Below are 25,270 nucleotides of genomic sequence, written 5' to 3'. Positions count from 1 at the left end.
TGTGTGTGTGTGTGTGTGTGTGTGTGTGTATGTATATATATATATAGAGAGAGAGAGAGAGAGAGGGAGGGAGGGAGGGAGGGAGGGAGGGAGGGAGGGAGGGAGAGAGGAAGCACAGTGGTGGTTGCCAGGGTCTGGGGGGCAGGGAAATGTGTTGTTATTGCTTAACGGGTATAGGCTTTCAGTTTTACAAGATAAAGAGTTAAGGCAGATGGATGGTGGTGATGGTTGTAAAACAGTATGAATGTACTTAATGCCACTGAATTGTACACTTAAGAATGGTTAAGATGGTGAATTTTTTGTATATTTTGCCACAATAAAAAAAAGCTTGAAAAAATGCTTTTATCATATTACATTTCACACCTCTTTGCCCAACTGTGGAACTCATTCAGCATATGAAGCATATTCAACATATAACTGGATTGACAGAACCAGCCTCTTTATCCAACAGAAATCAGACTTCTGTCAGGAAGAAGTCAGAGCTCATTTGCACTTCAAATTAACATGTATTTTGAGGAAAATTATTAAAAGAACTGAGAAACAAATTAAATTTCATCTGAAGTTAATTACCAAGTACAGTTAGGACTAAAACATCGCAGAACTAACTTATTTAATGCATGCTGTTTCTCATTACTTAAATTGCAGGATGCGGCGTAAGTCTAGCATGAGGGAGAGGAATGAGAGTCCCCTGGTGTCCCTTGGATGAAAGTGAGTGTGTTGTGTCCAGTTTGGGGGAATATTCAACTGGGAATCATATATAAGTCAAAAATACCTGGTTTCATTAGACATGATGAAGCTCTTCTCGTGTATTTAGTGAAAATAAGGCATATACTGATAAAAACTAATTGCTCTGGAAGTCAGCATGTGTGAGATATATGAGACTGGAAAGATGGTGGTTGACTGCTATTGAAATAAACATTCGTGATGTGACTGGATAACTGATTATGAAAAATCCCATTAACCTTGTGTCGTCTGCTTGTCTCTTGTGTCTGGAAAAGTTTTGCCGGCCGGGATGTCTCCCCTGTGTGTAAGGGGTGGGGTGTGCCTTGCTTACTGTGAGCCTGTTCTTGTGAGTGCTTGGAGAAAATACTGAGAAGGAGAACGGTGCTCGTCTTTTAAGTAAAAGGGAGAGGGACCCCGTCTCAAGGGGAGGCATCTCTGGCAACAGCAGGGGACGAAGGAGAGTGCTCCCCTGGGCCCTGGCTTGCGGAGCCAGGCTTTCGTTTCGATTAGCCATTGAAGGTGGTTTTCCCAAACTTGAAGTTTTTCGTTCCTGGGGCAGTGCAGGATGGGTGTTGTCCTTTGCTTTTTAAAAGGGAAATGGGATCTGAGGCTCCGTTTCTAAGAGATCTGTGGAGGTTGAGGTCTGAAGGCTGATTCCCTTTAAATCTGTGGTTTTGTCTGTGTGCTTTGCAGACCAGTACCATCCGCTTCTCCTGGGAACTTGTTAAAAATGCACATTCCTGGGCTGCATTCCAAATCAGGCAATTCCAGAACTCTGGCATCCTCCAGGTGATTCTGATGCCTCCCCAAAGTTTAGAACCACTCACACCTGTATGGTTTGAGTCGCATTGCCCTTGAGTAGTTGACATAATGTCTAGATGATGTAACTATTGGTTTGTGTAAACGTTAGACATTTCATTTTTATGTATTTTGGAGCCAGTATAATTAGTTGTCAGTTATATACAAGGGCACAGAATCTGTCCTGCCTGTTGAATAAAGGCCCCTTTGGCAAGTGAGGAACAACAGCATGTCCTAAGCCAGCAGCCTCAGGCCAAACAAACAGGCGGTGTCCTGAGATCGCTGGACAGTCCGGCCGTGGGAGCTGACCCAGGGTCCTCTCCTGAGATCGCTGGACAGTCGGCCCATGGGAGCTGACCCAGGGTCCTCCCCTGGCAGGTGGCCTGGAGGTCTGCAGGCAACTCTGTGGGCATCTGAGCCAGAGCCAGGGGCTGACAGGAAGGAGGTGGGCCCTGCGTGTTTCCTACAACAGGAGAGTGCATAGCATCTTTTTTTGAAAAGACCTGCTCTGTCCTTTTGGCCAGTCCAGAACCCATCCTCCTGCCCCAGAGATTTGTGAAGCATCTGATCCTTTTGAAGGGCAGCCGTTTGGTCTTTTTAAAAATGCAAATCGTATCAAGTCGTTTCCTTAATGTTACAATTGTTCCAGGACTTCCCATTGCCCTTAGGAAGGAGTTCAGAAGCTGCAGCTGGCCTTTGCTTCCCTCCCACCTTTGAGTGTCTAAGGCTGCCCCAGGGTTGTGCTGTTGCCTGGGCCTGGAGATGCGCCCCAGCGTCCTCAGATGAGGTGAGGGTCCCCCACAAACGGAGCTCCAGCGCCTGTCCTGCACTCAGGACGTGGTCCATGCTGAGTGAGCTGGTCTCTCCCCTCTGGGCTCGCGTAGCCCTGAGGACTGGGGTGCCGTTCGCAGCTGTGTCCCAGGCCTCCTGGTGGCTCTGTAAATGCTCCTTTGTCAGGTGAACAAGCCACAGCTCTGCTGCCCTTTCCCTGCTGTTCGCGTACCCGCTGTCTATTTCGTTGTAGTTTGGAGCCGAGTTCCGAAGGTTCTCCTTGGACCGTCAGAAGCCTGGAAAGTTCGAAGACTTCTACAAGCTGGTTGTGCACACCCACCACATCTCCAACACTGAGGTGACCATCGGCTACGCAGACGTGCATGGCGACCTGCTGCCCATCAACAACGATGACAACTTCTGCAAGGCGGTCTCCAGCGCAAACCCCCTGCTCAGGGTCTTCATCCAGAAACGAGGTACCGAGGAGGCTGAGCTGTTGCTCTTGCTCGGCGCTCATTTAAAAAATAAATACAGTTTTCTATTTTGTCTGTCATTTCAGAACCATGTTATTCTGTTTTCTAGCCTTTGGTGGGAGACTAAAGAAATTAACATCTGTTGGGTCAACGTTAATTTCTTAGAAAGGCTTAACAATATTTGAGCTGCATTTTCCACCTGAAATCGTGTTGACTTATGATTTTTAAATACCGAGGAAAAATAATATCGATATTTTCAGTATTTTAACTGGATGCATTAGCCAGTAACCCAAGAATGAAACTTCAGGTTATTAGTGTATGTTTTCCACTGCCTTTTTAGGGTTGGAAAAAATGTTAGCTTTAGAGTATAACTTTGGTTAACTTTTAGCTCTGAAGGCCTAGCTTTGCTGTAAGTAAGAACAGTATCATTTTATGTGAGAATAAGTCACTAACACAGGTTAACGGCTGACAGGTGGGGCACTCTGCTGTGGAGTCACTTCTCAGAGCTGCGTGTTAGATTTGTTTTATCGTCTCTGAACTTGGGAGAACCCTAAGGATTCTACATAACGTACTGGAGAAAAGAGCCACCTGCAGGCGAGGCCTGAGGTTAAAGAAAGAGGCACCTTATGATTGCCCTGGTCACAACCGTCCCTCCTTCCCTGAGCAGACCTCTGTGCCCCCAGCAAGTGCTGACCACCCCGGGGGAGCAGCATGGCGGTGGGGACACCGTACTCGCCGTCGTGGACTTCCGGCGTAGGGGAGGAGAGAGAACGGTCTTAGCCTCTGGGGCAGTGGGGCAGCTTCACGGACACTGGAAGCCGCAGCACAGCGTGCTGGGCGGGGCGCCCTCCCGGCTGCGGGAGCCCGAGCCAGGCTTGGTAAGCGTGAGACTGCGGGAGGCCGAAGCGCGGCCCGGGTGCCTGGCGCTCTCTGCTCCGCCCGAGTCCCCGCCCCCGCCTTGCGTGACGGTGTTCGAAGAGTGCTCGCCCGCCGAGCCGTCCCGAGGTTGGGAGGCCGCACGTGCCGAGCGCTTAGAGCGTGCTGGCCGGCAGCCCGTGCTCTGCACGCCGGCTGCTGCTGTCCTTTCGTCTGCGGCGCTGGAAGGGAGTGCGTAGCAAGGGACCGGCAGGGGTCTGCTGACCTCACTTCGGGCTGGTCCCCTGGCACTAGAGCAGAGAGCTCTGCATCTGCAGCCCTGGTTTAGCCTGGGTGTCCTGCTGATGGCACCGAAAGTCAACACAGTTGTCACTTCCTCACGGTGGCGGGGGGAACTGGCTTTCGCCCTCCTGTGGAGTTGCTGGGGCCGCAGGGAGCCCGCCGCCGCTCGCGCCGTTTGGGTGCCTCTTCTCGCCCACCCTCTCAGCAAGGCCTGGTCTCGATCGGCCTGTGGCCCCCCCGCCCCCAGCCCCTTGTCTCTTTATTCTGCTCTCTCTGTGTCGTATCATCAGTTGCTCCCAGGGCTGGCGCGTGGTCCAGATCCCACGTCTACAGCTGTGCCCCGGCCATCCCAGGTCGCGGCGTTGTCTCACAGGGTGCGGAAGGATGAGTAGTGGGTGTGAAGCCCTGTGAGTGACGGACGTGCACACGGGCTTTGCCACCTGTGTAGGAAACAGGCCGCTCTGTACGGCTGCACTGGGAGCACCGCCGCAGGCACTCCTGCCCTTTGTGAGGGCAGCCCTAGGGACACTCGGCAGCCTGTGCCGTCGAGTCACCGAAGCTCAGGTGAGGTAGGAAGCCGCAGGCGGGGACGTGCCAGCTTGCACGGGTCGCTCGGACGGCTTTGCTGCTCAGCTTGCTGGCTCAGGCCCTGCCCCCTGTCTTTATTATTTTCTTTCCTCTTTCCCTTGGCCTCAGAGGAACAGCCCAGAGTTTAACTAGCTGCCTTAGGGTTTCTAACCGTCCTGTGTTGTAAGGGTGCAGGCTTCGCCTCCAGCCCCTGCCTTTCTCTGTTAGGTGACGGCAGGGAGCCGCATTCATACCCTGCCCCCAGCACTTTCTCGCGGCTCGACGACCCCCGACCCTAATGTTCTCACATCTGTACAGTGGGAGAACCTACCTCAGGTTATTGTCAGGCTTTGAGAGGAAAATGTTCCTGATGTTCCCAAAGCCTGGCCCCTCGCTCCGTCACTGGGGAGACTGGGGCTCTCCTCTCACTCTCCTCAATGGAGTCCAACTGTAAAGACTGCATCGCAGTGGGAGAGGCAAGGGCAGTCGTGTTTCTGTGGACGGTGGCAAGCAGGAGCCATCCTGGTGCCCTACGTGTTCAGGAAAGACTCGCTAACCGTGTGACAGGGGCTGTCCGTCACGGGTGGGGCCGAGCCGAGGTCCCTCTGGAGGTGGCACTCAAGTCCCATGTCCTTGTCCTACAGCGCGGGTCCTGAGATTTGGGTCACAGTGATGCCATTCTCATGATCTTACTGTAACCACACCCGGTCTGTAGTTTACTTAATAACTTTCTGTACATTGATGTGTATTGTAAGAGGAAATTGTTTGACCATCACAAATGAAGAGTCATTCTTCTAATAGGTGTTGAAATACACCCACAGTGATGTTTAGGAAAATGAATTTGTTTGCCACTTACTAATCCCCTCCCCAAACCACACAAAGACACCACAGTAAAACTACAGACCAACACCCCTTATGAATATAGATGTAAAAACCCCTCAGCAGAATACTAGGATATGGAAAACATGTTTCCGTGGTGGATGAATAGATAAACAAAATGTGGTATATCCATCCAATGAGATATTATTCAGCCATAAGCAGGAACAAAGTACTGAAGGGTCCAGACTGCAGTACAGATGGGAAAGAACGCCAGGTGGATGAAACAGCCGTGTTATAGGATTCCATTTATGATCTGTCCTCATCCTGTGCAGATTCTGTGTTTGTGAACTCAGTCCAGTTTCAGTACGCGGGGCCCTTTCACAATCGTTTGCAGACGTGCACAGGTTGCCAACGCATGTTCCAGACGAGGCTAAGTAGGCACTGCTCTGCCTGCTTGTTTCAGCTCACGCTGTGAACAAGCGTGCTTTTCATGGTCTATTTAGTGCCACATTTTCCACATTTTTGTACTTTTTTGTTTTGTGAAATTGTATTAAAATACATACAACATAAAATTTAGCATCATAACCATTCTTAAGTGTTCAGCTCAGTGGCATTAAATACATTCACAGCGCTGTGCAGCCGCCACCATCCGTCCCCTTTTCATCTTGTAAAACTGAATCACTCTGCCTTTTAAACAGTAATTCCCCACTTCCCCTCCCCCAAACCTGGCAACCACCATTCCACTTTCTGTCTCTAGGATTTTGACAACTCTGAGTACCTCCTATAAGTGAAGTCATACAGGATTTGTCCTTTTGTGCCAGCTCATCTCATTGAGCATCATGTCCTTCAGGTTCATCCATGTTGTAGCCTGTGTCACAATTTAGTCCTCCTTCCATTCCATGACAATACCACATTGTGCTTATCCACTCATCTGTTGATGAACACGTGAGTTTCTTCCACATTTAAGCTATTGTGAATAATGCTGCTGTGAACATGAGTGACAAATATCTCTTTGAGACCCTCTTTGAGTATAAACCCAGAAGTGGAATTTCTGGGTCACGTGGTAATTCTATTTTTTATTTTTTTTGAGGAACCCTCATACTGTTTCCCACAGTGGCTGTTCCATTTTCATCCCCACCAACAGTGTGTAATGGTTCCAGTTTCCCGACATCCACACCAGCACTCGTTGCTTTCTGGTTTTTGGATCATAGCCATCCCGGTGGGTGTGAGATGGTAGCTCATTGTAGTTTTGATTAGTGTTTCCCTGATTACTAGTGGTGTTTAGCATCTTTTCACTTGCTTAATGGCCATTCATATGTACTCTTTGGAGAAATGTCTATTCAAGTCTTTTGCCCCTTTTGTACGAGGTTGTTTGTTTTTGGTTGTTGAGTTTTAGGAGTTCTCTATTTATCTGGATATTGATCCCTTATCAGATATATTATTTGCAAACATTTTCTCCCATGCTGTGGGTTGCCTTTTACTCTGTGGATTGTGTCTTTTGGTGTACAAAATTTAAATTTTTAGGGGCTTCCCTGGTGGCACAGTGGTTGAGAGTCCGTCTGCTGGTGCAGGGGACATGGGTTCGTGCCCCGGTCCGGGAAGATCCCACATGCCGCGGAGCGGCTGGGCCCGTGAGCCATGGCCGCTGAGCCTGCGCGTCCGGAGCCTGTGCTCCACAGCAGGAAAGGCCACCATAGTGAGAGGCCCGCGTACCGCAAAAAAAAAGAAAAAAAAACCAAAATTTAAATTTTTCCCGAGGTCCAATTTGTCTAATTTTTCTTTTGTTACCTGTGCCTGTGGTATCATATCCAAGAAATCGTTGCCAAATCCAATGTCATAAGACATTTGTCCTACGTATTCTTCTAAGAGTTTTATAGTTTTAGGTCTTCAATGTAGGTTCTTGACCCATTTTGAGTTAATTTTTGTGTACGATGTTAGGTAAGCATTCAACTTTATTCTTTTGCATGTGGATATCCTATTTTCCAACACCATTTGTTGAAAAGACTGTCCTTTAAACATTTAGTGGTCCTGTCACCCTTGTAAAAAATCATTTGACTATATGTGAGAGTCTATTTCCAGGCTCTCTATTCTATCCCATCAGTCTCTATGTCTGTCTTTATCTCAGGATCACACTGTTTTGATTTCTGTAGCTTTGTAATAAGTTTTAGAATCAGGAACTGTGAGTCCTCCAGTTTTAGTCTCCTTTTCAAGATTGTTTTGACTACTCAGAGTCCTTTGAGATTTCATATGAATTTTAGGATGGTTTTTCTATTCCTGCAAAAAAAAGTAGCATTGGGATTTTGATAGGGATCACTTTGAATCTGTAAGATTGTTTTGGGTAATCTTGGCATTATAACAATATTAAGTCATCCAATCCATGAACATAGGATATATTTCCATTTATTTATGTCTTTAATTTTTTTCAGTAGTGTTTTAAAGTTTCATTGTATAAGACTTTCATCTCCTTGGTTGTTAATTTCTAAATACTTGATAAATTTTGATGCTCTTGTAACTGGAATTGTTTTTGTAATATCCTTTTCAGATTGTTCCTTGCTTATATATAGAAATGCCACTGATTTTATGTGTTGACTTTGAATCTTGCTACTTTGATGAATTCATTTATTAGATCTAACAGCTTCTCTGTGGAATCTTTAGGATTTTCTGCATATAAGGTCATATCATCTGTAAACAGAGGTTATTTTACTTCTTCCTGCTCCGTTTGGATGCCTTTTATTTCTTTCTGTTGCCTAATTGCTATGGCTAGACTTCCTGTGCTTTGTTGAATAGAAGTGGTGAAAGCAGGCATCTATGCCTTCTTCCTGATTTTAGAGGAAAAGCTTTCAGTCTTTCACCATTGAGTATATGTTTGCTGTGGGTTTTTCACATATAGTTTATTATGTGGAGGTAGTTTCCTTCTATTTCTCATTTTATGAAGTGTTTTTATGATGAAAGGATGTTGAATTTTGTCAGATGCTTTTTCCGCATCATTTGAGGTGATCATGTGTTTTTGTTCTCCCTTCATGTTGTTGATTGATTGATTTTTGTGTTTAACCATCCTTAAATTCCAGAAAAAAATCCCACTAGGTCATGGTGTACAGTCCTTTTACTTTGCTGCTGAATTCTGTATCCTAGTATTTTGTTGAGTATTTTTGCATCAGTGTTCATAAGGAATGTTCATAAGGAATGTTGGTCTGTAATTTTCTTCTCTTGTGGTATCTTTGTCTGGCTTTGGTATCAGAGTTATGCTGGCCTCCTAGAATGAGGTGGGAAGTGTTCACTCCTCTTCAGTTTTGGGGAAAGTTTGAGAAGGATTGGTATTAGTTCTTCTTTAAATGTTTGGTAGAATCCACCACTGAAGCCATCAGGTCCAGAGCTTTTTGGGGGGGGAGATTTTTGGTTACTTATTCAATCTCATTACTAGTTATAGGTGCATTTAGATTTTCTGTTTCTTCTTGACTTCGTCTTGGTAGGTTTTGTATTTCTAGGAATTTGTCCATTTCATCAGGGTTATCCAATTTGTTGGTGTAAAATTGTTTATAGTACTCTCTTATAATTTCCTTTATTTATGTAGAAATGGTAGTACTGGTAGAAGTGGTAGTCTGCACTGTCATTTCTTATTTTAGTAATTTGAGTCTTCACTCTGTTTTCTTAGTTTATCTAGCTAACGATCTGTCGATTTTCTTGATCTTTTTGAAGGACCAGCATTTAGCTTCAATGATGTGTTCCACTGGTTTTCTATACTCCATTTCTTTTAGTTTTGCTCTACCCTTTCCTTCCTTCTGCTAGCTTTCAGTTTAGTTTGTTCTTATTTTTCTAGTTCCTTAAGTTGTAAGTTAGGTTGTTGATTTGAGACTTTTCTTGGTTTTTAATGCAAACATTATAGCTATAAATTTACCCTTAGCACTACTTTTGCTGCATCCCATAAGTTTCGGTATGTTTATTTTCATTTTCATTTGTCTTTAAGTATTTTCTTTCTTCCCTTGTGAGTTCCTCTTTGACCCATTGGTTGTTTAAAGGTGTGTTGTTTACCTTCCACAGTTTTGTGAATTTTCCAGTTTTCTGTTTGGTTTGTAACTTCATCCCGTTGTAAATAGAGAAGATTCTTTGTATGATGTCTTTTTAAAATCTTCTGCGACTTACACTGTGGCCTAACATATGGTCTATCCTGGAAAATGTCCCATGTGCACTTGAGAAGACTGTGTATGTGGTTGTTGTTTGGTGGAGTGTTCTGTGTGTATCAGATCTATTTGGTTTATTGTATTAAGTCCTCTATTTCCTTAGTTATCTTCTGTCTGGCTTTTGTATCCATTATTGTGAGACGGGTATTTCAGTCTCCAACTATTCTTGTAGAACTGTCTGTTTCTTCAGTTCTGTCAGGCTTTGCTTCATATATTTTGATGATCTGTCATTTGGTTTATAAATGTTTATAATTGTTATATCTTCTTGCTGTATGAACCTTTTATTAGCATAGTGTTATACTTTGTCTCTTGTAATCTTTTCTGATTTAACATCCATTTTATTTGCTATAAGTATAACTACCCCTGCTCTATTTTGGTTACTCTTTGCATAGAGTACCATTTTTCATCTTTTCACTTTCAACCTGTTTGTGTCCTCGGATCTAAGGTGAGTCTCTTGCAGACAGCCTATAGGTGGAACATATGTTTTTATCCATTCTGCCAATCTCTGTCTTTTGATTGAAGAGTTTAATCTGTTTTCATATAAGGTGATTACTGATAAGAGGGGCTTACTTCTGCCATTGTGCTATTTGTTTAGTATATGTCTTATAGTAATATATAAGACATATGTATGTCTTATATGTTACTCATTTTCTGTAATCCTATCTTTTGTGGGGTTTTTTGGTTATGAATGTTTAACTTCACTTCTCATTTCCTTTTGTGTATATTATACAGCTATTTTCTTTTTGGCTACCATGACAATTACATTTAACATCCTAAAGTTATAACACTGTAATTTGAATTCATACCATCTTACCTTCAGTAACATACAGAAACTCTGTCCTTTTACAGCTCTATCCCTACTACTTTTGTTGTTGATGTCACAAAATTACATCTTTTTACATTGTGTGCCCCCAGACATAAATTAATAATTCTTTTAAATGCATTAGACTCCTAAATTATGTAGAAAAAAAGATTTGGAGTTACAAATCAAAGTTACCTTACTACTAGCTTTACACTTACAATTATTTTCTTTTTTTAAAAAATGTGTTAGGGCTTCCCTGGTGGCGCAGTGGTTGAGAGTCCGCCTGCCGATGCAGGGGACACGGGTTCGTGCCCCGGGCCGGGAAGATCCCACATGCCGCGGAGCGGCTGGGCCCGTGAGCCGTGGCCGCTGAGCCTGCGCGTCCGGAGCCTGTGCTCCGCAGCGGGACAGGCCACGGCAGTGAGAGGCCCGCGTACCGCAAAAAAATAAATAAATAAAAATGTGTTAATGTTTTGAATCATGTAGAAAACAAAAAGTCCAGTCTGAAACGTTGTCACAATACTATAGCATTTATAATTGCCCATACATTTAATTTTATAGAGATCTTTACTTCTCCAGGTGGCTTTGAAATTCTGTCTACTGTCCTCTCATGTCATCAGCAGGACTCCCTTGAGCACTTTTTGCAGGGCAGGTCTAGTGGTAATGAACTCCCTTAGCTTTCGTATATGTTGAAATGTCTTGATTTCTCCCTCACTTTTGAAGCACAGTTTTACCAGGTATAGGATTATTCATTGACAGGTTTCTGTCTTTCCACATTTTCAATACATTGCCCTTTGTCTACTTGCCTCCAAAGTTTCTGATGAGAAATCTGCAGGTAATCTTATTGAGGATGGCTTGCGTGTGATGATTTTGCTTCTCTCTTGCTGCTTTCAAGATTCTCTGTTTGTCCTTGGCTTTTGAAAGTTGGATTAAAATTTGTCTCAATGTGGGTGTCTTTGAGTTCATCTTATTTGGAATTTGCTGTGCTTCTTGAATTTTATATTCATGTCTTTATTCAAATTTGGAAAGTTTTTAGCCATTCTTCTTCAGATAGTCTCTCTGCTCTTTTCTATCTCTCTTCCTCTTCTGGGACTCCCATAATACATATGTTGGTCCTCTTGATGGTGTACCACAGGCCCCTTAGGGTATTTTCTTTTTTTCCCCCCAATCTTTTGCTTTCTAGTCCTCAGCCTTGATGATTTACATTTCCCTGTCTTCTGTTCACTGGTTCTTTCTTCTGCCTGCTCAGATCTGCCTTTGAATCCCTCGAGGGAATCTTTCAGTTCAGTTATTGTACTTTTCAGCTCCAGGATTTCTTTTAGGTTTATTCTTAGGTTTTCTATATATTTGTTGATATTTCCATTTTGTTCATACTTTGTTTTCTTTACTTTCTCCACATATTCCTAAAGTTCTTTGAGCATTTTTAGGACTGTCGTTTTAAAGTCTTTGTCTAATATATCTGCCATTAAATCTTTTCAGGGACAGATTTGGTTTAATTATTTTCTCCTGTGAATGGGCCATACCCTCTTATTTCTTTGTATGCCTTGTGATTTTTTGTTGAACACTGGACATTTTAATCTAATAACATGGCAACTCTGGAAATCAGATTCTACCCCTCCCCCAGGGTTTGCTGGGGGGTTTTTGTGGTTTTTGTTTTTGGTTTTTTGGTTTTTTAAAATTATTGTTGTAGGCTTTCTCTGCCAAGCCACCTGCATGAGGTGTAAAATTAATAACTTCGGAGGTCTTTTCTGAGACTTTCCTTGGGCACGCACAGTCACTTTCTGATTTTCGCAGTTGTCCTAGTCTTTAATGTCTGGTTCATGAAAGGGGAAAAGAGAAAAAGGGGGGATAAAAGGGCACTCACTTTTGAAATCCCCTTCAGGTCACATCAGCTTCTTGGGGAGGGGTTTGCAACAGTGGGGGAAAGTGTAACAACAATGGCCACCTGCCTCTGGCTGCAGCTTTGCAATCAGACGCAACAGTCAGCATCAGAGCACAGATTCCTGGTATTTGCAGGGCAGAGTCCTCTTTGCCCACCCTGGCTCCTGCAAGCTGCTCCAGACATACATGCGGAGCTGCCTGCTGTGTGGCTGGGGGTGCGATGGGTGGGTGCTAAGACCTGAAATGAACCAGAGTTGAGGGCAGTAACCTTCTAGTTCTTCCCCTTGGAGTCGTGAGCCTTCAACAGGCCTCAGATTTCCAGATTAGTTACCCCAGCAGGTCCTGCCGTTGTTGTCCAGGTGGGGGGTGTCCCTGGTGCTCCCTTCTCTACCGTCATCCCAGAACTCTTCTGTGTGTGCGTGTGTGTGCGTGTGATTTCACTGTTTAAAATTGCCCCAAGCATAGTGCCAGAGTGCTGTAGGGCTTCTCTGAGCCCAAGGTGGATGGGATGTGCTTTACTTAGGAAATGCTCTTGGCCATGAGTTCGATGTTAATGAATCAATAGTATATATGAAATCAGGCGTCTCAGCCAGAAACACACTAACGCAAGTTTACTGCTCAGTGGATGAAAATGTTGTGATCAGAGGCTCACAGGACCCTGTATTTCCTGGCAGCCGTGGTTCAGTATTCAGTAATGCGGTGTTCATGGAGACGCTGTGAAACGTAACTACTGTGGATAACGAGAATCAACTGTATATGAAAAGTCTAGAATGGGCAGTCTGTAGAGACAGAAGGCACATTCATGAGGGTAGGAGGTACAGGGTTTCTTTGCTGGATCATGGAAATCTTCTGAAATTCGATAGTGATGCTGGTTGCACAGCTCTGTAGATATACCAATAACCATTGAATTATACTCTTTAAATGGGTGAACTTTATGGGATGTAAATTATATCCCAGTAAAGTTGTTAAGAATTAAAAGTATGAGATGCAAACCAGACTCTCCTGGATCTGAGTCTCGGCCCTGAGTGAAGTCATCTGGGCTCGTCTCCAGCCTTTATTTCCAAACTTCAGCCATCCTCAATCCGTGTGAATACTTTGACTTTTTAACTCATTTATTTGTGCAGATTTTTTTTTTAAATCATCTTTTCCCCGGGTAATAGGGACTTTTGTTCTTCACTTGTGGCCTCAGCTGTGAGCAGCACCTGCTGTCCTGATGCACTGGCTTTGGGACTCAAGATAGCGCTCAGGACACCCAAGTTGGCTCCCAAGGGGCTTCCCTGGCTGCCATCCTTGAACTCATTAGGAATGTCAGTGGCAGGCACAGTAAAATTAGCAGGACCTGCAACTTTGTTACCAGTAGAAATCACAGATAGCATTCTCATAGGATGTGATCATATCAGCCAGAGACCTTGAATATCATTTACAGTAATTATTTTTAAATAGTGCAGACTGTTATTGTGAATGCATTAGTAAGAAAGCATATGTAGCGTTGTATCCCCCACTTGCTTTAGTGTTTTGATCATTGCCTTCAAAGTAATTTCTTTCTTTTATCATCCCATGTCTCTTACTTTATGCGTTTAAGAACATTATTCTGAGAAGGCATTCCCAGGCCTCGTCGGATTGCGGAGGGTTCTTGGGACTCAGAGTTAAGAACCCAGCTGTGGATAGTCTGCATTCGGGCGCTCAGACAACAGGCCAGCGCTGACTGGGATTTTGCCCTCCTGGGACCCAGTCAGGGGCATCTGTGTCCACAGGGGGCAGAGAACCGCGCCTTTGGCCTTCACATCTGCAGACTTCTTTCCTTCCGCATTTAGTAGACTTTGTCAGTCCTCTGTCCTGGGCTGGCTGCTGTTACCAGCTGTGGGGTTTTTCCCTTGGGTAAATAAAGGATGTCATTACGCCTTTCACGTTAATGCTCTGCCCATTTAAGTGAAGAAGAAGAGCAGTTACCAGGATGAAGTAGTCGCAGTGGGGAACCCGGACCACAGATCCTCTCCATCCCCTGCATACCCCTGTCCTCCCCGAGCATGCAGGAACCCTGGGGAAACGGCCCAAGTCAGAGGGAATGCAGGATGAGACCAGCAAAGGAGCTGGGAGTCTATTTTTAGCAGAATAAACAGGAAGTGCTGACACTCACTTGTCACCACTTACCCACCAAATAAACCCTCCCAATACTAGCGACCCCTGTGTTCTCATCATTTAAGAGATGGCCCTTTTACCCCCAGGTCCCAGCCAGGACCAGGGGAGGAACCCTGATGGAATTTCAGTTGCTTTCTGTCCCTGGGGTAAGGGGCCTCCCAGGGTGTCAGAGGAGGCTTGTTGAAGACAATTATACCAAAAGATTTCCAGCACAATTAGAGGGCTCTCAACTATTTACTTTTAAAATAAACATAAATGTTGCTCATTTACATGTGTCTGTTAACTGCTCTTGGCATTCTAGCATTCTTTGGGGTTTCTAGAATGAGGAAGACACATTTTAAAACTTTTGACTTATCAGAAGTGGCATGACTCAGGGCAGGGTGGGGAGGTAGGGGTATTTGCTTGTGATGTCACTTAAGCGTGTTGCCGGAAAAAGTAATTAAGGGAAGTTCTTCAAAGTAAAACGTATAGAGTCATTGACAATTTGGTTATAGACACTGGCAGACTCTTAAAGTATCAGGCCTGCAAATTCTGCCTATAAACGCTTTCCTTGGATTCGTCCTTAATTGGCAGGAGGCGTGTTTGACTTTTACGTTGGTGGCTTTTACTGCTCAGCAGGAATCACTCAGCGGGTCTAACAGTTTAGCTGCCACAGCCGAATCTCTCTATTTCTCTCCCTGTTTTACTCTCTTTCCTCAGATGCTGCCTAAGGTTTTGAGGCTGTGTGTTGAGGGCAGGGTAAAGATGTAGTTTGGCTGAATTAGCTGCATCTATGCGCCCACGCGTATAGGAACAGGTGTGTCAGAACCTGCAGTTAAACACCCCTCTGCTCTGGGAGCTTTTTCATGAGACACATTTGCTTTTTTAATTGTCACTGATTCCTGGAAGTTCGTGTGTTTGGAGAATTTCCTTTTTTTTTTTTTTCCAACTGTGAAAAAGGGCAAAAACTCTCCCACTGCTCTACCGTGGGAACATGCAGAAAACAAAATGCCTGAAGCCGGTGTTCACCCCTGGAGTGGGAGTGGATGGGGGGAGAGAATGTGCTGATGTTAGCTCATTAAAAAGCAAACAAAGCCAGAGCCGCCCACCGTCCAGAAAGAGCTTGTCCTGGAAAAGCTGGCCACTCTGTGCAGGCGCTGTCAGGCAGCCTGGGCCTCGCCGTGTCCTGGACGTGGCTCACGCCACCCATGTCACTGGGTCTCCAACTTCCCCTCCAGTTGAGCCTTTGGGAGGGAGGGGAGAACATCAGAGGCTGATTTTATTCTTTGTCCCACAGAACACCTTGTGTATAAACAGTGAGAGTTTACACAGATGGAATTTTGGATTCTCCTCTTTCCTTATTTATTTGCAAGTCATATATACTTTTTTATGTATTCAAGCCCATAGTATACTAATAATTTGGATTCTTTTTAAAATCCTTACATATCATAAACATATCCTATGTCATTAAACCCTTTGTGAAACTTTTGTTTTAAAAGATGTTTTTTCTGTTTATAACGTGTTTGTAAAAGAAAATTCAAACAACATGGAAATAACTTCACTGCCCTGAGGTGACCATTGTTAGCAGTTTGGTGAGCCCCCTCCAGACCCCTTGGTGTAGATACAACTAGTTGGATATAGTTTCACATAAACAGGGTCATAATACACATACTATAGAGATTATTTTAGCCTAGCATCTTTTTTTTTTTTTTTTTTTGCGGTACGCGGGCCTCTCACTGTTGCGGCCTCTCCCGTTGCGGAGCACAGGCTCCGGACGCGCAGGCTCAGTGGCCATGGCTCACGGGCCCAGCCGCTCCGCGGCATATGGGATCCTCCGGACTGGGGCACGAACCCGTGTCCCCTGCATCGGCAGGCGGACTCTCAACCACTGCGCCACCAGGGAAGCCCCTAGCATCATATTTTTGACTCCTTGTAGGTACATAGATATACACCATCTTTTTAACAGACATAGCAGTTGTATGAATTTAACAAAATGTAACCAATCCCATAATAATTTATATTTAAACTGTTCCAATTTTTCATTATAATAAACTGTGTTGTACCTTTTCATGTACATGTCAGATTCAGGATTAATTGGTAGAAATGTTCTTGCCGGATTAAAAGGCATGCATATCTTTAACTAAAGTATATTTTTGCCAGTGGACCTCTCTTTAGCAGGGCATTAGAATGACATTTGAATTGGGTCTTTTTAAAACACATCTTTGAAGGCCGTTCTTGTGTGGCATGGAAGCTCGTGAGCTTTGAATTTACTGTCTTGAACGCTGCAGCAAAGGCCAGTGAGGGGCTGGCAAACGGTGTGGGGGGAGGGCTGCCCTCCTGCTAGGACAGCAGCCGCCGTGGACTCGTGAGTCTGGTACCTTGCAGGTCCCAGCCTGCCCCCGCGAGCTGATTATCCTGCTCCAGACTCCTGAGCTCAGGGAGCCCCTCCCAACCTGGCCTCCCTGGGTGGGAGCTGAAGACCGGCAGGACGTGAGCTCCAGGGGGGGAAGCCGCCCGGGGGGGTGGGGGTGGGGCGGACGGTACCAGCTGAAGCCGTTTGCTTCCACGGAGGCCAAAGGACCGTGTGGCTGCACGTGGGCGTCGTATCGTTTCTTTCCTGTCTTATCAGTGTGGCTCGTTTGTGAAGATCCACACATGTATTTAAGCCAGCTCAGTGAGGACGAGCTCAAGGAGTTCTGCTTTGATGGGAAATAAGGCCAGGAACGGAGGCACGGTTTGGGGCTTTCTTTTCCTGTTTCAGCTGATAATCCTGGTTGTCAGGCTGCCTGTGTTAGTAGGATTTCTTTTTTTTTTTTTTTTAACATCTTTATTGGAGTATAATTGCTTTACAGTGGTGTGTTAGTTTCTGCTTTACAACAGAGTGAATCAGCTATACATATGCATATGTCCCATATCCCCTCCCTCTTGCGTCTCCCTCCCTCCCACCCTCCCTATCCCACCCCTCCAGGCGGTCACAAAGCACCGAGCTGATCTCCCTGTGCTATGTGGCTGCTTCCCACTAGCTCTCTATTTTACATTTGGTAGTGTATATATGTCCATGTCGCTCTCTCACTTCGTCCCAGCTTACCCTTCCCTCCTCCCCGTGTCCTCAAGTCCATTCTCTACATCTGCATCTTTATTCCCGTCCTGCTCCTAGGTTCTTCATAACAAGTTATTTATTTATTTTTTAGATTCCATATGTATGTGTTAGCATACGGTATTTGTTTTTCTCTTTCTGACTTACTTCACTCTGCATGACAGACTCTAGGTCCATCCACCTCACTACAAATAGCCCAATTTTGTTTCCTTTTATGGCTAAGTAATATTCCATTGTATATATGTGCCACATCTTCTTTATCCATTCATCTGTTGATGGACACTTAGGTTGCTTCCTTGTCCGGGCTATTGTAAATAGAGCTGCAATGAACATTTTGGTACATGACCCTTTTGAATTATGGTTTTCTCAGGGTATATGCCCAGTAGTGGGATTGCTGGGTCGTATGGTAGTTCTATTTTTTGTTTTTTAAGGAACCTCCATACTGTTCTCCATAGTATTTCTCTTTGAAAACTCTTTTTAAACGTAAAGCAACATACTCCTCGGGTAATGTAACAGGGCTGTGTTTCTGTTTCCAGGGTGGGTGAGGGTTATGTGGTGTCACCTGCTTTTAGAAGGGAGGGGTTCTTTGGCCTTCTGGAGCAGCCCAGCCTGTACACCCTTGCATCCGCACCCCAGCCCCACATGTGTGCCTGAGGCCTTGGAGGTGCTCAGAGCCTGGCACTCAGGCACCTCCCGTGGGGCCCGCCTGCGTTCAGGCTGGCAAGTGGTCATTCCTTCTTGGACTCGCTGACTCTCACGCCCTGCCAGTGCTGCGGCACGCAGGTTGGGTCATGTTCCTGCTCTCTGGGTGCAGGTTCTACTAGGAGGCATGTTGCAGGGAGGCATTGTAGCCCCAGGGATGGGCTGGCTGCTGCAGGGCCGTGTGGGTTGCTCCAAGGCTGATGGAGAGCCGTGGGGAGGTTGAAGCAGACGCCCTGTGGGGCCAAGGTGCCCTGTGGGTGGTGCCTTGCCCACCGCACCTGCTTCCCCTGCGGCCCGAGGGAACCCGTGCCCGCTGCGTGTCCTGGGCCACACTCTCCGTGAGGTGGGGCCCCGCTCCTTTCCATCCGGAAGGCCTGCTGTGCTGAGCAGGCTGGCAGCGTCCCCGCAGCAGGTGTGCAGCTTTGGGGGGGCCCTGTGCCTGGAGTTAAAACCGGGTTTTACCGAGTGTTTCTGAAGGCCAGCAGGTCGAGAAGCGCCAGCCCCCGTGGGCGTTTGTAAGCAAGGGGTTAAGGTTGAGCTTTCCTGGCCCTTGTTGGGGACGGGTGTCCACAGGTGTCAGCACAGAGATCTTGGAGAGGTGACCTGGCCTCTGGCCGCTTCCAAAAGTCAGGTCCTTGCTTCATTCCCCTTTGATCCGGATAGTGGTTCCCAGGTCAGCCAGCCCTGGCTCTGCACTGGGAAACGCAGAGCCCCGGCTAAAGACGCGGCTTCCAGGCCGTCATTCCTAACGGTCACAGAGCCTACCAGCTCTTTGCTGACTCACTCATTCGGCTGACGTGACCCACGGACGGGCTCACCTCGCTGATGGGCACCTGCTCTGTGCTCAGCACAGCCAAGTCCTGGGGCACAAGGTCAGGTCGTGGCTCCTGCACTAACAGGGGACCCGCAGCCCCACAGTCTGCCGTGAAAACAGCGACCACCCAGGGGGTTGTGCTCCGGGAACTGGGAAGAAGTGCGTTAGGTGGAGAGTCCAGGAGGGCTTTGTGAAGAGGCGGTGCCAGAGCTGAGTGTCGACTAAAAAGCATGCGCAGGGTCACGGGAGAAGCAGGAAGTTGGTGGGCTCCGTTTCGCAGTGCCAGGCTGAAGTCTGTGACGGGAGGAAATGGTGGGAGGTGACCAGGGGTCTCTGAGCTCCAGGAGAGCCTGGGGATTGCGTATCGCCACCTGCAAACAGGAGGGGCTCACTCGTGAGCTGGTGGCTACATTATGAGCTTCTGGCCAAGGATGCGGTCAGATGACAGATCCCCCTCAGAACCTGCAGATGAGAGAAGGGTGCACGTAGGAGAAGCCCTTCAAGGTCTTGATAAGATCTGGGGACCAATCACACATCCCTTGTGAGATCTATATTCCAGTTGCCTTCTGTCGAGACCATTTTTTTTTAGCGTGTTTACAAAGTGGCTGGCTAAAACATCTTTTGTGTAGGTGAGAAGTAGTTGATCGGTATTAATCTTTTTTTTTTTTTTTGGCTGCAGTGGGTCTTCGTTGCTGCACGCAGGCTTTCTCTAGTTGCGGCGAACGGGAGCCACTGTTTGTTGCAGTGTGCGGGCCCCTCATGGCAGCGGCTGCTCTTGTTGTGGCTCACGGGCTCCAGGCGCACGGGCCTCAGTAGCTGTGGCGCACGGGCTTAGTTGCTCCGCGGCATGTGGGATCTTCCCGGACCAGGGCTCTAAACCCATGTCCCCTGCCTTGGCAGGCAGATTCTCAACCACTGCGCCACCAGGGAAGCCCGGTATTAATCTTAAATTGTGTTCTTTTAAGCATTTTGCATTTGACGTGTTTTTGCTAGAAAAAAGCTCCAGGTTACTCAAAACAGTGAAGTCTTCCCTCTTAGCTAAAGGCTAGCCCATCTAATCTACACCTACCTGTATCCTTAGGGTCACTGGGCTGGGGAAGCTGTTTATGTTCCTGTTAGTAGTCATTTTGAATCCAATTAAATGCCACTCCATTTGGAAGAAATTCTTTTGGGGAGAGAATGAAGACAGCTGGAGGAGAGCCTGCAGTTGGTGTGGGCCCCATGGAAGCCCCAGGAAGGAGACTGGACCCCGGGTGCAGCTCCCATGAAAGCACACCACACGGAGATGCTCAAGGACACTCTTGTGACAGGTTCCGCTAGGTCTATGTGGCCATTTCTGTTTAAAAGGGCTTCGCATTGCAGAGGACAGCTGTGGAGACTGGAAGCTGGTGGTAATCCGGGTGGGCTCGTCTGAAGCCCCCCCGTCCGCTGTGATCTGTCCTCAGTGGAATTCACCAGTGAAGAGGAGGGAACCATTCTAAACAGGCAGCTGGAGGCGAAGAAGGATGCTCTGTTGTAGACAAATGGTTCCAAAGCCCTGAATGAAATTGCTTTGGTGCCACCTTTGTCCAAGGCCCTTAAACTCACAGCTCGGGAGATGTTTCCTTGCTGGTTTGTTCCTTTTCAACTCTCTTTCTCCTTTCTTCCCAAACTCTGGCCTGTCTTCCAGCTCTGTTGACTACTTCTCCACGTTCTGCCTGCCTGACCCCTCCTCTTGGTCTCTGTGGCTCCACTGGGCAGCCTGTGGCACCCCCGGTGGGCTGAGCTGGCCTCCTACCTGTCACTCCCTCCTTCTGCCCAGACACCTGGTTCAGCAGCTTAGAGGCTGGACTGACCCCTGACGTACAGCTCACGCCCCACAGCAGCTGCGAGCATCCTCAACACGTTTTTCGTTACAGCGCATCATGGCTCCTTACGCCAGCATCTCGCATGTTGGCTTCTGTGTTTGTTTATGTCATTCCCTGGCTCAGTCATAGCCCGCTTGTTTCCCTTTACCGTCCATTCCTTCTTAAGGTCCACCGCTGTTACCGTCTTACTTGAGGAGTCCTTAAAAGTAATTCCCATGTGGCCTGGGGGCCACCGGCCTCAGAACCCCAGGGAGGGGAGGAAGCTTGTGAGATGCAGATTCTGGAGCTCATCCCAACCCAGGAACCAGAACCTCTGGGGTGAAGGTCAGAGCCGGCTTCTCCAGTGACTCACGCACACAGCCTCAGAACACATATATCCCTTCTGCTCTCAAGACAAATGCTCATTTAACGGTCTACTGTTGACCAAGGACTCTGAAGCTATCATGTGCCTGTCACAACAAACCAAGTTGTGTAATTGTTCTCGTTTTGAAACTGAAGCTTCAAGAAAGGTTAAACATTCCAAATATGGTTCTCAATTGAAGTTGTTTGGAATTTATTTAAAATACCCCCTGGTGAGGGCTTATCTGGCACCTTTCAACAAAGGATGTAGAAGCGGTGACATCCAGCCATTTCACTGTAATGGGTGTGCCATGTGACTGTCCACAGCTCAGAACAAGCAGTCAGCCTTGGGAACTGGAATTGATTAAGACCACATTAAAGACCGTACTGCGTTCCCAGAGCCAGAAGAATCCTTATTTAGAACACAGTAAACTTCAGTGGTGCCTTAGTGCCAAGTAGTTTACTGTACGAATGATTTACCTGTACTCGTTTGGAGTCCAGAGGTTAAAATTTCCATCATGAACTTTTTTCTTTTCCAGAAGCGTAAGCAAGATTTGGATTTCCTCTTGCATAGTGATTTGTCTTCCTGTTTTTGCCCTGTATCTCTGTAGTTTCCATCCTCTCCTGTGGGAAAGTGATTCAGCACAGAGGCCACCATCTCTAGCAGACTCCACCTGCACCCGGGCTCTCGTAAAGCCCCGAGCCACTTTGTGGCATTTAACAAATGCAGGCAGAGAATTAGGATGAGACTGACAGTTGGATTTGGAGCTGTTTACTCCTGTGTTGTTTTCTCTGGGGACGTGAATGCAGGATACGCCCCCTAGGCCCTGCCCCCCGCCCCCCCCCCACCCCGTATTCCAGCAGCCCTCTAGAACCACGGACAGGGAGAGGCTGCGGCTGGGAGTTCTGTACCTTGTTAAACTGTAAGGGAGAGTGTTGATACAGTACATGCCAACTAAGAAAGGCTGTTTTTATTGTGGTAAAAAGTAAAACATATGTAACGTAACATTTACCATTTTAACCATTTACGAGTATGCAGTTCAGGGGTGTTCAGTACATTCGCGTGGTTGTTCAGCCACCGACCACCTCCTGAACTTTTTCATCTCCCAGCTGAAACTGTACCCACAAAAACATTATGTGTTTGGGTGAGTTAAAGTCAAACGCCAAGAAGTACCTCCGTCTGTGAAAGTATGAATGCCTATAAAATGCCCATGGGGCACATTTATAACTGAGTGTCTATGGTCTTCTTAGAATTTCAGATCAAAGGGTGAGGGATTATACTTTTGCAAAAAGCAAATCACTTAGGAAATAATTGTCACTTGCTAGTGGCGTCATCGTGTCCCTGCAGTGACCCCAGGCCTTCCCTGGGGGCTGTGTCTGCGGCCCACCCTCATCCCTCTGGTTCCCGTGCACTGACCACGCCTGGACCGGAGGCTGGCAGTGAGGGCCGGGCTTCTTGGACTTCAGATCGCATGTGGAGAACCTCAGGTTAAATTAATCCAGCTCCTCTGGACACGTCAGGGCATCAGCAGTGACTCAGAAGGGTCAGCCAGCCTCACTTGTCCTCCTCCTGCTTGGGACCCCTCTGAGCTGGGAAGTGCAGCGTGCAGCGTGACGGGTGTCTGTGTGTTGGGGGCGGGATGCCCTCTGCCAGGGCGGCAGCAGTGTGGCAAATCTGCTTTCCTGCAGACGTTTCTCCCTGTGCCTCCCAGACTCCAGTGAGGGGAGCCTGGAGATGGCCGGGCCCCCGTGGCTCCTCCTGTGGCTAATAGGCCTGGGACTCCCTGCTGGCAGACAGAAGAGCAGGAGAATGGGGAGGCTGGGGCTGGCGGCTGTCCTTGCCCAGGCCAGTGTGCTGGTCGCGTCTTCCTGGTCCTCCCTGCAGCCCAGCCTGTCCTGGCGGTGGTGGACGCCGGGGGGGGGGTGCGAGCATGTCCTCACTCCCAGCCCCAACAGCCACTCTCCGCAGCCTTGGGCGTGCGCCCACCCCTGGCCTTGGCTGGCTCTCGGGTGGACTTTGGGTGGGGTGGACGTTTGGTTGAGGCCCCTTGGGGGGAGGGGGGCTCCAACACAGATCTGCCCCACGTGGCCCCTGCCCATCTCCTGCCAGCTTCAGAGACCACCAGAAAGTGTGCTTGCCTTTGGGAGCAGGTGCCAAGCAGAGGGTGCGTTGTCTCCTGATGTCACCTTTGACCTTGGAACCATCCCAGTCTTTTTGAGCATCATTTAGTGGATGGAAGTTCTTGGTGCGGTTGACACTGGAAACACGGTTCTGATGCTCAGGATCATCAGAAGGCAGAGCCTGAGGCTGGCCCACGTTTAGATTTGGGGTGTGTCCGCCCGAGGACGCGACCCTCCTAAACCCTCCCTCCAGCAGCTCCTTCTGGCGGCCCTCACTGCCGAGCGTGGGGGCACGCTTAGCTAGTGAACCCTGATGGGTCTCCTGCGCTGTCAGGGTCCATCAGAGGGACTGCCAAAGCTTGACAAGCTCTCTGGCCCAGGCACTCACTGACCGGCAAGGAAGACCCTGAACTTCGTGCTGCAGGTTCCGGGGCTTCACACAGGGAGATTTACAGGTCCTTTCGCTGTGGATCCTGCTCGAGTTCCTGGGGGATTCCTGCCGACCGCAGACCATGGCGAAGGCGCTTCTGAAATGAAAATGCGCCCTCCTGACCCTTCGTTCCTCTTTAAATCCTCGTCCACCTGGCGCTCCCGACCCAGTTGATCCTCTTGTGCTGTGTGCTGCCTGCGTTGCTCTGCCAGCCCCCTGGTAACGGGCAGACGTTCCCAGGACAGTGGGTGAAGGGAGCTGCAGAAGTGGTGTCTGTTTCACAGGGGCTTGGGAGTATGGTTTCAGGGTCCGTTGTTACAGTGGGAACTTAATGAGCCCTGCTTCCTGCGTCAAGATGGTGGTTTGGCGTGTGGGCCGCCGGGACCACTGAAGACTCCAAGGGCTGCGGAGCCCTCACGGTCGAGGCAGGCATCCTCAAGTCCGTGGTCTCCCTGAGTGGGGTGAACTGTCCCTTCTACAGAGGACAAACCTGAGTCCCAGAGAGGTCCACACGACTGTCCAGGTTTCTCTGGTTTCCTCCCACGGCTGAAGTTGGGAGTGAAGAAGGAGGCTGCAGCTCTCCGGAGCGGTCAGCAGAGGACCTAGGCACTTGCACAAACCCAGCCTGCAGGCTGCGTTGTCCACTGGCCCGAGGGGCGGCGTCAGGAAGTGCCCCCGGACGGACCACAGATTCCTCTGGACGGGAGAAAGATGCGCACTGTGGTTCCTGGTCCCCATGGTTTGCCCATCTTGGACAATCCTGCCGGTCAGGACCCTCTCCTGACCCAGACTGTCGCTGGTGAACTGGGCAGCTCCATAGAAAGAGCAGGAAGATGACTCGTTCAGCTCTTAAAATCCAGGGTCTTCAAGATGTATTAAATGGAAAACCTAGGTGCAAAATTGTGTGTATAATTTGTTACGCCCTGAAACAAAATGAGGGAGTACGAATCTTTGTTCATATTTGCTTGTAGTTGCATAAATAGACCTGGAATGACGGATAAACTAGCAAAAGTCACAACCTCGAGTACGGGCTGGGGAGTGACTGCTGACGTGTCTGGGGTTTCCTTTCGGGGTGATGCAAGGGTTCTGGAATTAGGCAGTGGCGATGGTTGCACAGCCGAGTGCGCCAAAACCGTTGAACTGTACCCCTTAACGAGGGGCACTGTGGAGGCCAATCACGTGGCGTGTATCTCAGCCCTGTGGTTAAAGCATCTTCCTGAAGCAGGCATCTCGCTTGGCTTTGAGCCTCTCTGAGCCAAGTGTGTAACACTAGCGGAGCTGCACTGGTCTCCGCCCCGTCTCGATTCGTGGACTGAGGGCCCGTGAAGCTGTGTCTCTTGCAGGGTCTTCGGGGGTGAATCAAGCGGAGGGCCCAGGGCAGGGCTGGCCCCTGGGTGCTCTGTGGTAGGGTCCCGGGAACTGCTCCCTGGGATTCACGCTCAGGAGCTGTTGGTGAGAGAGACAGCTGGAGCCGGGGCCTTGGCTGTGGGCTCGCGCAACAGAGACCTCTCCCCATCGTCGTCACTGCCCAGCGGCCGCTGCTGCAGAGGCGCAGCTGCCGTGGGTGGGACTCAGCTGACCGGGTGCTGTGAGGCTTGTAGTGCCGGGTGGCGCAGAGACCGGCGCAGAGAC

The 25,270-nt window shown here is 48.0% G+C and overlaps 1 protein-coding gene across 4 annotated transcripts in view; it reads left to right on the top strand.

The window, feature by feature from the left end:
- PARD6G (par-6 family cell polarity regulator gamma) overlaps positions 1 to 25,270 on the top strand; it is a 108,114-nt gene that overhangs the window by 33,010 nt on the left and 49,834 nt on the right. For 2 of the 4 annotated variants that reach the window (XM_081251884.1, XM_081251885.1), the window contains exons 2-3: positions 646 to 708; positions 2,546 to 2,768. In XM_081251884.1, coding sequence (XP_081108010.1) covers positions 703 to 708; positions 2,546 to 2,768 — 229 coding nt within the window. In that variant the 5' untranslated portion in view covers positions 646 to 702. Of the gene's footprint in view, positions 1 to 645; positions 709 to 2,170; positions 2,309 to 2,545; positions 2,769 to 25,270 lie in introns of all 4 variants that reach the window. The other 2 variants (XM_081251882.1, XM_081251883.1) reach the window with 2 other exon arrangements.

This window comes from Mesoplodon bidens (assembly GCF_964165515.1).
Source record: "Mesoplodon bidens genome assembly, chromosome: 13".
In the NCBI taxonomy this organism is placed as follows: Eukaryota; Metazoa; Chordata; class Mammalia; order Artiodactyla; family Ziphiidae; genus Mesoplodon; species Mesoplodon bidens.
This window is presented reverse-complemented; position numbering and strand designations above follow the sequence as displayed.